Genomic DNA, 12,323 nt, shown 5'->3' with positions numbered 1-12,323 from the left:
AGCAAAATAGAAGTAAATATTGACTCACTAGTTATCTAAAATTTAACTAATATTAAGTATTATTATATGGTTGAATCTGAATACGAAAAGTCGGCTTGTATTAGTAGATGAACATAAACTTGTCCTTAGTCTAATCAGAAATAAGCAAACCAACTAAAAGACTAATATGATTTCTATCAAGTCCACTTGGGGAGATGTTTTTTTCTTAAACATCAGAGCAAATGAGAAGATAGAGACATAGATGTGATTGATTGGACTAACAGTACATCAAACATGACCTAAGTAGAATAGATCCTAGATTCGTTTATGGATTTAATTCGTTTATGGATTTATTCACTTGGGACGTTCATAGTGTAACATATCTTAATCTTGAGTGGATGATAGACTATGTATGTGTGACTTGTATATTTTTTGTAAATAAAAGTCTGAGTTCAAATATATAAGGAATTGAAATCTTGTGCATTGGATATATGACTTTTGCAGTATATAGCATTATTCACAATAGTGAAATTCATAACCCAACTAATGGGTAAATGATATCCTCTTACCGGAATTACATGATAACTTAAAAGTAAATGTGGCCATGAGTCGTTTGTCTTTGTGATAAATGTCTTGATTACTATTTGATAGTAATTGACTTTTCTTAAAGGAAGATGTAATAGTTACCATGATATTACATAGTGTCATATTGGAAGAACAGATTTATCCTAAAGAGATTAAGGATATCCCATTGGTGCAGTCGTAAACCAACTAAAAATTCAACAAAGACAAATGCACTTATTAATTAATAATATAGCTACGGTGAGCACAAATATTGTTCACACGAAGACTAAAAGTACTAGTAATTACTGTCTTTCTATTATTTAACCAACAAATTGGAGTGATTGATAAAACTAAAATTAACTAAATTGATTACCTAAAGAACACATCAAAGAACAAATTAGGAAAATAAACGATTAACAACCAAGAAGTGAGACAATACCTAGGAAAGAATTCTGTCATTATCAGTCTAAATTACTCAATTTCTTCACTTAATATCTTAATCAGTAAAAATCCCTAAGTTATGCTAATATCTCTCTTTAAGACTAAGAGCAACTAACTCTATATTGATTAATTAAAATTTCTTTCTAATTAAAACCTCTATTGTCACAATAACTTGATCTATGGATCCCCTTATTAGATTTGAGTCTAATCCAGTAGATTTATGTCATTCTATTTCTAGGATTGCATGGAACTCCACTCAATTACGCTAGATCTACTCTTAAACAGGGTCTATTCCTTCTCTAATTTAAGCACATCAAACATGGATTAATAGTCTAGAAATATTTAACCAATAATTAAACACACATAATTGAGAATAAGATCCAAGTATTTATTACGTAAAAATAGAAATCAAATAACAAAATCCATCCTAGGGTTCATCTTCCTAGGTATTTGGAAAATTAGTTCATGATAGCAAATAAAAACATCCCAGCGACAGTTTAACCACAAGAAACAAAGAAAATCATAATAAACGTCAAAGAAATCAAAAGGAGATCTTCAATCTTAATGGAAATCTACTTCAGAGTCGACTTTAATGGTGTTTTTCGAGTCGTTTTCTTGAGTATTCTATAGCAACTCTCTCCCATCTTCTTATTTTTTTTCATATACAGGTCTTAGAATGCCCGAAAAACCAAAAAATTGTATTTTCCCGCATGTTTAGAGTGCGATTTACAAAATCCACACAGTTTGGCATATGGCTGTGTGGCAGCCCATGTGGCTCACATGGCCTTGTGTCTAGCCCATATGGCTCTTGAAACTTGCTCTAATTTTTTGGTTTTCACTCATTTTTCACTCCTTTTGCTCTCAAAGGCTCTCCTAAGTATAGAAACATTAATTTAAAGAATTAGAAGAATAAATTTCACTATTTAAATTTAATAATCATCCAAAAACACATTAAGAATGAGGCTAAAACATGTTACTCATGACATTTATCACCTATTAGGGTAACACACTTATGACATGGTTAGTGGACAAGCACTTATTAAGTAGCTTTCATAATGGTATGAAATTAGGGATAGCTCAGTTACGATACGATAGTGGAATAACTTCGTAACTAAATAAATTTATAATTAATAGGTGAAAAGTTAAAACTTAATTATAAATTATTTAAGCCCTAATTATATGTGCCCAATCAGTACCTAGCTCATTGAAACCATAAATGAATTGGATGTAGAACCAAATGAAAAAAAAGAGAGAATGGAAATGATGAAGTTAGAGAAATGAGTTGCATTCACAAATGAATATGTTTTCTCACTAAGTACAGAACTAACTTGAGAAATAAATTAAGGTTTACGAATCATTATTGAATTAATTATAATTAAATAATTAAAGTACAAAATGGAATCAAACTAATTAGTCATTATAAATCCATTGAATATTGAAATTAAATATATTTCCTCATAGATTCTTTTATAGTAAAATTGTCATGACTTTAGTAGAATTAGAATTGAGTTGAGAAAATTATTTAATTGGGAAAGTAATTTAGTTAATTTAATTATTTAAATAAATAATATTTATTTTTGGAAATAGAACATAAATATTGGGTTGGACTCAATTATAAAGTATTAGGTCAAAAGTTTAGTACACACATATAATTGAACCTAATACAGGAGAGGCCCAATCCCTTTCATACAATAAGTAAGGGGCAACAACCCTTGTAATATTTATTAGGGTGTGTCACCCATCACTCTCCTAGTTAGAAGGTTTTCTATTAAATAAATATTATTTGTGTAACCTTTATTCAACTAGGATTCTCCTATCTCTCTCTACAAAACCAGCTCTGTTTTAAAAATTTTTAAACTTTCACTGTAACTAAAAATCATTTTCTTAACCAGATTTTTTCAACAGTTGTTATTAGAGCCAGAGTTATTCTATGTTTATAGTATAAATTGATATTAAATTTTCTCTCTTATTCATGTTTGATTATTTTTTATAAAATGAGGCATTCTTTGGTTATATGCATGTTTTGCTATTATGTATGTGATTGAATATATTTTATTATTCTATTATATATATATGATAAAGTAATTTTGCTAAAATTGTGATTCCTAGAAATTAGATTGGGTGTAAATTTAAGTTTTGTTAATTTTTTGGGGTATGAAACTAGATCATGCACTATAATCTCCATGTAAGTTTTAATTTTAATTTTTTTAGAATAATTCATGTGAGCCAAAAACGGACTTAGGGTTTTCATAACCAATTTTTCGACAAATCTCGGAGAATTGAGACCCATATAAAACTAATTGTGAAGACACAAACCCAACCCAACCAACTGATAAAAGACTAATAGTGGTTTGGCTAGTGACGACCTATAGTGGTCTGATCGATGATGGTTGAATGGTCAGCGGCAATGGCCAACAGTGGCCCGACGGTGATGATATGACAGTGGCATCAGCAATGACAACGATGACCCATGTTGGTGACGGCAGTTTGGAGGTGGATCCTTTTGCTGAGTTTTTTCAAGCCTTTTGGGTTTTGGGGAACCCAAAACTAGGATATTTGGCTTTCACTTAAAAGACCCATAAATGTAAATTTTTTATTATCTATTTTTTCTAGGATGGAATCATGAAAATTTTGGCTGGTTAGAGTCATTTAATTTTTATGGTTTTATATGATAAGCATTATGATATTTTAAATTGACTGGAAAGTATGTTCATGCATATGTATGATAAGTATGCCATATAGTTTAGGAAAAGAATGTCACAAGTACTTGTCGTGACATTTTAATCATTCATGATTGAAATTGAAAACAAAAACCTTACATGTTTTTAAAAGGTTGAGTGGGAGAAGGTTTATACACAAGACTTAATGCCTCCATCAATGGCCTCTTTTGATGGCATGGCAATTTTCCGACCCTAAGGTAGGTATTGTCTTTGTGGATTTCACTGAGACATTTCCTTAAAAGAGATAATTATCCTGTGATAGCATATGATAATTTGTTGGCACTGAGGTAGGTATTATCATGTGGAATTCACTAAAGAAGTTTTTTTTTTCTTTTATAGAGGACAACTAGTCATGCATGTTACTCGTTGAGATTCTCTTAAGACGACTCATTCAAGGTATACATAATGATAGATGTTGAGTTGATGGTTATATACTCAAAATCATTCTAGTTAAGTAACTTCCCACGAAGCTCTACTTAAGTTAAAATGATGGTTAAATGTGAAACAATTCTTAGTACTTATGAATACCTAATACTTTAAGTTCATGTATTAATTGGATAGAAATTCATGTTCTTACTAGTTGATTAAGATTGCCCCAAGGTGACCTACCTCAATGAGTGTAGGAATTATCATTGCAATGACTTACAAATGTATTTGAGGTTTAATGTAAGACGCATGCATCATCTTAAAGCATATTGAATGTTGCAAAAGTTTTTTTTCAAAATATTTGCTTAATAAAAAGGTATTAATGAATGGGTGTTTTATCTTTCAAGTTTGAAAACAACATCTACTCCCTTACTAACCATACTTACTATGAACAAGCTGAACAAAAATAACTATAATAAATGGAAAAGGAACCTCATGATTGTCCTAAGTTGAGAGAAATTCAAGACAGTTCTTGATAATAAATGTCCTCCAGCCAACCAAATTGAGGCTAGAAATCACTAGAAAGGACCTGATGAGATAGTTCATTGCTATATGTTGGCAAGTGTGACCAATACTCCTTATAAGCAACTAGAGAGTTTTGATTTATACAAACAAATCATATAGCGTCCAATATTTTGCAAGTGTCATAGGTCTAGTTGAAGTAATTTGTGTTTCAATGTAACACTAAGTATTCCAAGGATCGAACCCGAAGGAGATTGATTGATAAAATGAATTAACATAAATAAAGCCTGCAAACTAGTGAGTCTAGGTAGCTAATCGACCGCCTATAAACATGTTATTATTTATAGTAAAAATAGCACACCAAAAATATATATAATTAGAATGGCGGTGTCTATAAGTATACATGTCAAATTGTAATATAGTATTGTGTACAACGGAACACAAAAAAAATTCCAAGGATCGTACCCAAAGGAAGATGAAATAAATCTATAAAAATATTTTTACAATAATAAGTCTAAATAGTATTAACCAATCCTATATTATGACCAATTATATACTAATGCTTTTAGACCCTTTAGCTTTTTTTTTTCAATTTAAGTGAAAATAACTTAAATTTATTTTTTGTTTCTTAACCTAATAAAATGTCATGTAAATAATTTATATACAACTTAACAAAAAAATATGAAACATAGATAATGAAATTAGTGAAATTGAAAATTGAACTAAAATTAAAATTTAATGTATACAAATACACTAAATTAATGTTAATATATAACATTACAAATTGTACCAAAGTTGAATATCTAATTTTGTATTTATCCCTTATGCTTGAAAACGATTATTTAATTACAAATTAAATATATTTTTCGTAAGAAAAGTAATTTATACATTGCCCAGTAATTCCTAATCACACATCACCTAACATTTCTCCCGCTACTTTAAGAATTTTCTTTAATATATTATATTTTTACTTAATTTTTTTAATATCATCTAGGAGCCTACATACAAAAAGCGAAAAAAAAAAAGTAAAATACATGAACTAGCCGTTGGGACGCTTCAAACTAATGCACGCGCCGTCCTTGCAACGGTCAAAAAGATCCCATGTTTTGAATTCTCATCTCCTTTGTCCACCCACCTCCATAAACGACGCCGTTTCCTTTTCCTTCCCCAACGTTTTAAAAACCAAACGCTCTCAATCCCTCACACAAGTCACATCTCTAACTCTCCCTCTCTCTCTTAGAAGAACAGGAAACAAAAAAAGCCCCTTTGTGTATCTGTTCTTCGCATTCTGCTTTTAACTACTTTGGTTTGGACTCTTCAAAATTTCCTTTTTCTGATTTGAGTTGGGTGTTTTTGGGTTTATTTTTTGGTTGAATCAATAGTAAGCAAAAGAAAGAAATGGCAACCGTTAATGGGTACCAAGGAAACACTCCAGTGGCCACTAGCACTGGATCGAAACATCCTGCCCCCACTGCTAAGACTGCTGATGCTCAATCTGTTCTTAAAAGGTTTTGTTTCTTCTTTTTTGTTTCTCTTTTTATTAGTTCTGTTTGCATTGAGTTTTGTTTCTTAACTAGGTGAAACGGAAGGTATTTTCACTTGCACTGGTTCAATCAAGAACCCTTTTATCATTATTGTTGTTTTTATCAATATGAAAATTAGTGTTTTCAAGTTATTTGCTGATCTCTATCTTCTCTCTTTTTTTGGGGGGTTGTCAACAGGTTGCAATCCGAGTTGATGGCTTTGATGGTAAGATTTGTAACTCTACTTCTTGGAATCTGTTTGATATTTATTTATTAGTGCAAGTTTGTTGAAAAATATATAAAAAATGATTAGATGGGTGGAGATTCTGGAATATCAGCATTCCCAGAAGAAGACAACATATTTTGCTGGAAAGGAACAATAACAGGAAGCAAAGACACGGTGTTTGAAGGAACAGAATACAAGCTATCTCTTTCCTTCTCCAATGATTACCCTTTTAAGCCTCCAAAGGTTAAGTTTGAGACTGCCTGTTTCCATCCAAATGTTGATGTCTTTGGCAACATTTGCTTGGACATTCTTCAGGTATTCTTCCTTCCTTTGTTGGTTTTTTTTTTTTGGCAAAAACAAATCCTAGTTTTTTGATGCATTATTGTTTGTTTTGTAGGATAAATGGTCATCTGCTTATGATGTAAGAACCATACTGCTATCCATCCAGAGTCTGCTTGGAGGTATTCTTTTGGTTACTTCTTTTTCATTTCCTTTTCCATTAAATGCTAGTGTAATTCTAATGAAATGGGCTTTTTTTATTGTAGAACCCAACATTAGCTCACCTTTGAACACCCACGCAGCTCAACTTTGGAGCAATCAAGAAGGTATGTTTGTTATATGGTTTTATGAACAGCAAATCTTTCTGAGTAGGGGAATTGTCTGACTTGTTCTATTTTTATTGGGTTTTGCAGAATATAGGAAGATGGTTGAGAAGTTGTACAAACCTCCTAATGCATAATTTGAGAAATCAAAACAGGAGTTTTGTTATGGTTTTTTCTTCTTATTATTATTAATATTTTTTCTTATTGAAGAAACGAGAACATGAAATTTGTCATTTTTCTACAGCATGTATGATTTTACTTTACTATTGAATGTGATAATGATAAAAGCTCTTCTTTCTCGAAATTCTGTTCTTGAATCAATTTTATCCAGAGCTCAAATCAAATGAAAGTCTTACCAAGCCTCACAGCCACAATCTTATTATGAAGGGAAATGTACTTTTCCGACATGAGGGGTTTGCATGCATTTCAATCTGATTAAACCAAAAGCCGTCCTTGTATGTAAAACGGATTTTCTCAAGGGAAGGAGTCAAATCTGATGTAAAATGAAATGAAATCATCAAAAGATCGGGTCAAAATAAGCATTTTTTGCATTAAGGCATCCCAAATTAGACACAAGAGTTGTTTTATATGTTGCAGAGGAACTTGAATTGAATTGCATGAAATGAATACAACATAATTACAATAAATCACCTAAGCTTTACTTAAGTGGTTCTCAATTTCTTTGGAACAACAAATTTTAAGTTGGAGCCAATGAGTACATATTGGATGTCGTTTGTACACGCTGAAATATAGTGCACCAGTAGGTAAAAAATGAATTATTTATTGAATTATGTTATATACATTGCGCTAAAAATAAGTTAAATGGGCTGTTTTTGGAGAAAGAATGGCACACGCTTTTCTCCAACGGATGTATTTTCCTAACAACTTTTTAAATGTTAGCAACCGTAAAATTTTTTAAAAGGCGAAACAATAATATTTTTTTCTTAAAAAAATCAAGTCATTTTTCATTCTTTTCACTCGAATCTAACTCTCTCTATTCTCTCTAAGCTTTCAATTCTTTCAACTCTCTCAATTTTTGTTCAAAAATTTCATATACACTTTGTTTAAAAATACTATAGTTTTATTTAATTATTTCGTATATTCATTTAGATTAAAATTTCACGAATGGTAAACTCTTTAATTCGTTTCGATGACAAGCATATTTTCGTCACTCAAGCGATAATGGTAAGAAAAAATTTTAAGTTTCATTATTTTCAATTAAGTTAAATTAAATTTTTTTAATTTTTAAAATATTTTATTTTATCGATATAAATAGACGGATGATCGTGTTTTAGAGGAGTTCATACATAATTTGTCAAAGAGCCAAACACCAAAATTTGTGGTTATTTGCAAGACACGATATTCTTTTATGCATCTTGTATGCTCGGAGGCTACAAACTGGATCCTACACTCGTTAGCGCGTTGGTGGAAAGATAGAGGCCTGAGACACTCACTTTCCATCTTTCATGTGGCGAGTGTACAATCACACTTGAGGACACAACTTTACAACTCGGTTTACCGATGGATAAGTCAGTTGTTATGGGGTTAGTAGTCGTTCCCGGTAAAGAGGACTTTTGTGAGGCTTTTTTAGGGAAGGTGTTGAACAAGTTTTAAGGTGGCCAGAAAGATATGAAGTGGTTGGAAACTAATTTCAAAGATCTTCCTTTGAATGCCCCCGACATCGTCAAAGAACAATACGCTTGGGCATTCATCTTGTGGTTAATCAAGGACATTCTAATGCCCGATAAATCTAGAAATTTGGTACACATAAGGTGGCTACTACACCTAGTCGACTTCAAAGAATGCGGACGACTGGGTTGAGGATCAACTGTGTAGGCCACGTTGTATCGGGAGTTTTGTTGGGTGACGAAATCGGATAAGATGTCAATTGGTGGTTGTTTGCTTCTGCTACAGTCATGGGCGTGGTGGCGACTACCATTTCTACGTCCCCAAATGAACAATCCTTATATATTCTCATTGGTGACAAGGTAAAAATTATTTGATAATAATATGTAATTAATATAGTAAATATTGTTTATTTATTATATATTTAAATTAACATATCGCTTGAATAGGTGGAACTAAGAGCTGAGTTACGTGAGACTATCAGAGTAGCTTGAAGATATCCGACTGTTGTTAGATCAACGCTCAGAAGTTAAGGTTAGTTACTGCTTTTCCAAACTTATAATAATTACACAATGATTTGTAATTTAAAATTCTATAAATAACAGAATTTACAATTATGCACTGCAGTTTGAATGAATGTCAAGCGTCGATCTGGATATCATAGAATTCACTTCCTTGGCATAGCCTTGGCATTGTCTCTTGATGCATATTCCTTTACAGACCTGAAAACAGAAACAACTTTTGTAAGTTCGTAAAAGCTTACTGAGCTAAACCTCCGAATACCTTTTTCATTCATTCTACGTTGCATATGTTATTTTGCACATCCCTGGGGTATTTCTTTATCTTTCTTCCTTCTTTGGCGGGTACAATACTGAGACTATTATCCTTCTTTCTTCAGAACCAATTTCTCCTCTCTTGAGTGTACTATACTTAACATCTCTCTATTTTCTATATTCTTTCTTAATTCTTACATTATTATCAAACTTAATATCTTTTTCAATACTTACTAGTCTTATCATTTTTTTCGGGCGGGGTAGACTATGCCTAGATATTCCTTACTTCAGTGCATTCTCTATATTTACTTTTAACTCATATTTTTACCTCGCCATGTACTCTAGCTCACACTAGCCTTTCTATGCATCCTTTGTAACTATATGTGGTTCGCTATTCATTTAGGGTCCGTTTGGAAGCCAGGAAAACATTTTTCGGAAAATGTTTTCCTGGTTTTACCATGTTTGGATGCTTGGAAACATTTTTCAAAGGGAAAATATTTTACTGAACATTGGTAAAATGCCCTTCAATTTGGGGAAAACATCTTACTGATTTCAATTGTGTAAGACATTTTCCATCTCCTCTTCATCCAGGTAAGGCTTTGTTTTTCATCCGTTCTGCCTTCTTTTTCTTCCATTCTTCAAATTTTTCCATATCTTCTTCTTCTTCTTCTTCTATTCTTCAAATCTCTTCCCTTTTTCCTTAATTCGTCGCATTTCGTTTCTTCTCAGGCAAAATTTACACACGCTGCTGTTTCGTTTTCTGTCTTCCCCTCTTTCTCAGGATCTCATTCCTTCTCTCAAGGTATGGCATCTTCTTATTTTGCTTTTTCATTTTGTTTTGGTGATGGGTTTTGTGATGTGGAGTTGTGGTTTTGGTGCATCTTCTTTAATTCTCCTTTTTATTTGCATGTATTATGGATTCTGATTCCCTTGGATTGAGATTGACGTGTGGTTGTTGTCCCTCTTTTACACCCGCTCGGTTCTCTTCATTCTTGCTGTTTCGGCTTTTTTTGCCATACTAACAAATCGTGGTCGTTCTCCTGGTAGTCGGCAGTGACTTTGGCTATAGAACCAGAAGCTTCACTACTAGTTCTAGCACAAATACTCTTAGGCTCCGAACATCTTAATTTTGCCAACATAAGAAGTATATGAATTAGGCTTTACCAATTGGAAATGTTAAAAGTAAATTTGGATTCTTCTTATAAAACAGATTTGAAAATCTGATGTGCAAATATCATGATTCGAAATTAGAAGAGAGTTGTAATGTTAAGTGTTATTGCTTGACTTATTAATAAAGATGCCAAATATGACAGAATCATCAAATAAGGTATACTTCTTTCATTGACAATCATAGTTTGGTTTATAACAATCACTGATCACTGCCGGGGAATGCTTAAATACACCCTCTATCTACCACAGAAATAACCTAATATAAAAAGCACTCAATAGGGGTGATACCACCGGCCATCATTGTTGTGTTTTCCCTGTTTGAACTTCCACTATCTTTACTATTTCTCTGATGTGGAGGTGGGCTTCGAAGTTGAGCTTCTGGTTGTTGCCTGCGTTAATAGGACGATAAATAGTTTAAAATCATTAGGTATATCTTACTATAAGATTACAACAATAGAATGTCATTGAAGTATAATTTTTTCCGGCATGAAAATTACCAAAAAACAAAGAGAATAAAAAACCAAAAGAAAAGAAATAAAACTCTTTTTCTGTTTACTGATTATGATAAATCGTGTTTTGACATTCAGATGAGAAAAAGAAAGAACATAAACAAAGATTTTAAAAATTCTAAAACATAAACTGATATTGCAATCTAGTTTAGTTGGGTTTATGTTTGATTCTGAGTAGCTATCACCTTATTTTGATCTTATCATTTTAATGCATCTGTTGGTAAGGTCACAATTCTTTTTAAAATATTTGATCAAGGAAGTCTGGGTTAGAAAAAAAATGCATGAATCTCTTAACTTAAAATCAACCCCTTGATTCAATTCAAATCAATCATTTCCAGTGACTTTTTTGTATCACTCGCTATATACATGCACAAAGATGATCAAACCCAAACTAAATTCCTTTGATTTTATTTTTTCCCTTTTTTGGGGGGGTATAAAGTCAAGTATTTAAGCATACGGGGAAGTTGACTACTTAATGCTACCAAACAAATCATAAACCTTGTTGTCATTGATACTGATGACCATTTTAGATAGGGATGGCGCGCGTTTGGAGACCATAAAGTCTTCCAGTATGGTTCTCCAACATGGTGACACTATAGTTTGATTTGCTCAGTTTTATGGTCAATTAAAACATATGATAAGCAGCAGTTAAATATTTAGGTATAACAAACATCAAAATAATACCAAAATGGTTCAGGTTTCATATTCAAACACAACACAACACAACACAACACAACACAACACAACACAACATAACATAACATAACATAACCATAGAGTTTGTAAGAGTTCCCCACCAGACAGATAGGAAAGCATAAGTCGTAAACATAAATCGTAAACAACAATATGGTGGTGAAACACCTCCCACATATGCATACTTCTAATACAAGACACTTAAACTAACTGCACTTGATTTATTTAGTACTTCCTTTCCAGGGATATAAGAGTGCTGCCTGCAGCTTCCTTCCAACAGAAGCTTGTCTCCAGGACACCTGCGTTAAAAAAATAGATCCGATACAAGTTAACAATAAATATGGTATTCAACTGATATAATGTAAGGCACTGCAAATGGAATGATAAATAAATAGTCAGTTGGTTGCATCTTCTTGGATTTGATACAGCTTAAACTTCTGAAACATAAATTGATATTGCAATCTGGTTTAGTTAGGTTTATGTTTGATTCTGAGTAGCTATAGTTAGGTTTATGTTTGATTCTGAGTAGCTATCATCTTATTTTGATCTTATCATTTTAATACATCTGTTGGTGAGGTCACAATTCTCTTTAAAATATTTGATCAAGGA

At 32.1% G+C, this 12,323-nt stretch overlaps 1 protein-coding gene across 1 annotated transcript; it reads left to right on the top strand.

The window, feature by feature from the left end:
- The first annotated feature begins 5,737 nt into the window (after window positions 1-5,737).
- Window positions 5,738-7,247, top strand: LOC108481453 (ubiquitin-conjugating enzyme E2 20). Its single transcript, XM_017784586.2, has 6 exons — window positions 5,738-6,100; window positions 6,314-6,341; window positions 6,429-6,656; window positions 6,739-6,802; window positions 6,887-6,946; window positions 7,034-7,247. Exons 1-6 carry the CDS (start codon window positions 5,991-5,993, stop codon window positions 7,078-7,080), a joined length of 537 nt encoding a protein of 178 aa, XP_017640075.1. The 5' UTR covers window positions 5,738-5,990; the 3' UTR covers window positions 7,081-7,247.
- The last annotated feature ends 5,076 nt before the right edge of the window (window positions 7,248-12,323 follow it).

This window comes from Gossypium arboreum, chromosome 7, assembly GCF_025698485.1.
Source record: "Gossypium arboreum isolate Shixiya-1 chromosome 7, ASM2569848v2, whole genome shotgun sequence".
In the NCBI taxonomy this organism is placed as follows: domain Eukaryota; kingdom Viridiplantae; phylum Streptophyta; class Magnoliopsida; order Malvales; family Malvaceae; genus Gossypium; species Gossypium arboreum.
This window is presented reverse-complemented; position numbering and strand designations above follow the sequence as displayed.

Bases quoted from the DNA above. Each gene is read 5' to 3' on its own strand.
- LOC108481453 (XM_017784586.2), top strand. From the start codon at position 5,991: ATGGCAACCGTTAATGGGTACCAAGGAAACACTCCAGTGGCCACTAGC. The intron at 6,342-6,428 runs GTAAGATTTGTA...AAAAATGATTAG, and splicing joins CCGAGTTGATGGCTTTGATG to ATGGGTGGAGATTCTGGAAT. The intron at 6,657-6,738 runs GTATTCTTCCTT...TTTGTTTTGTAG, and splicing joins TTTGCTTGGACATTCTTCAG to GATAAATGGTCATCTGCTTA.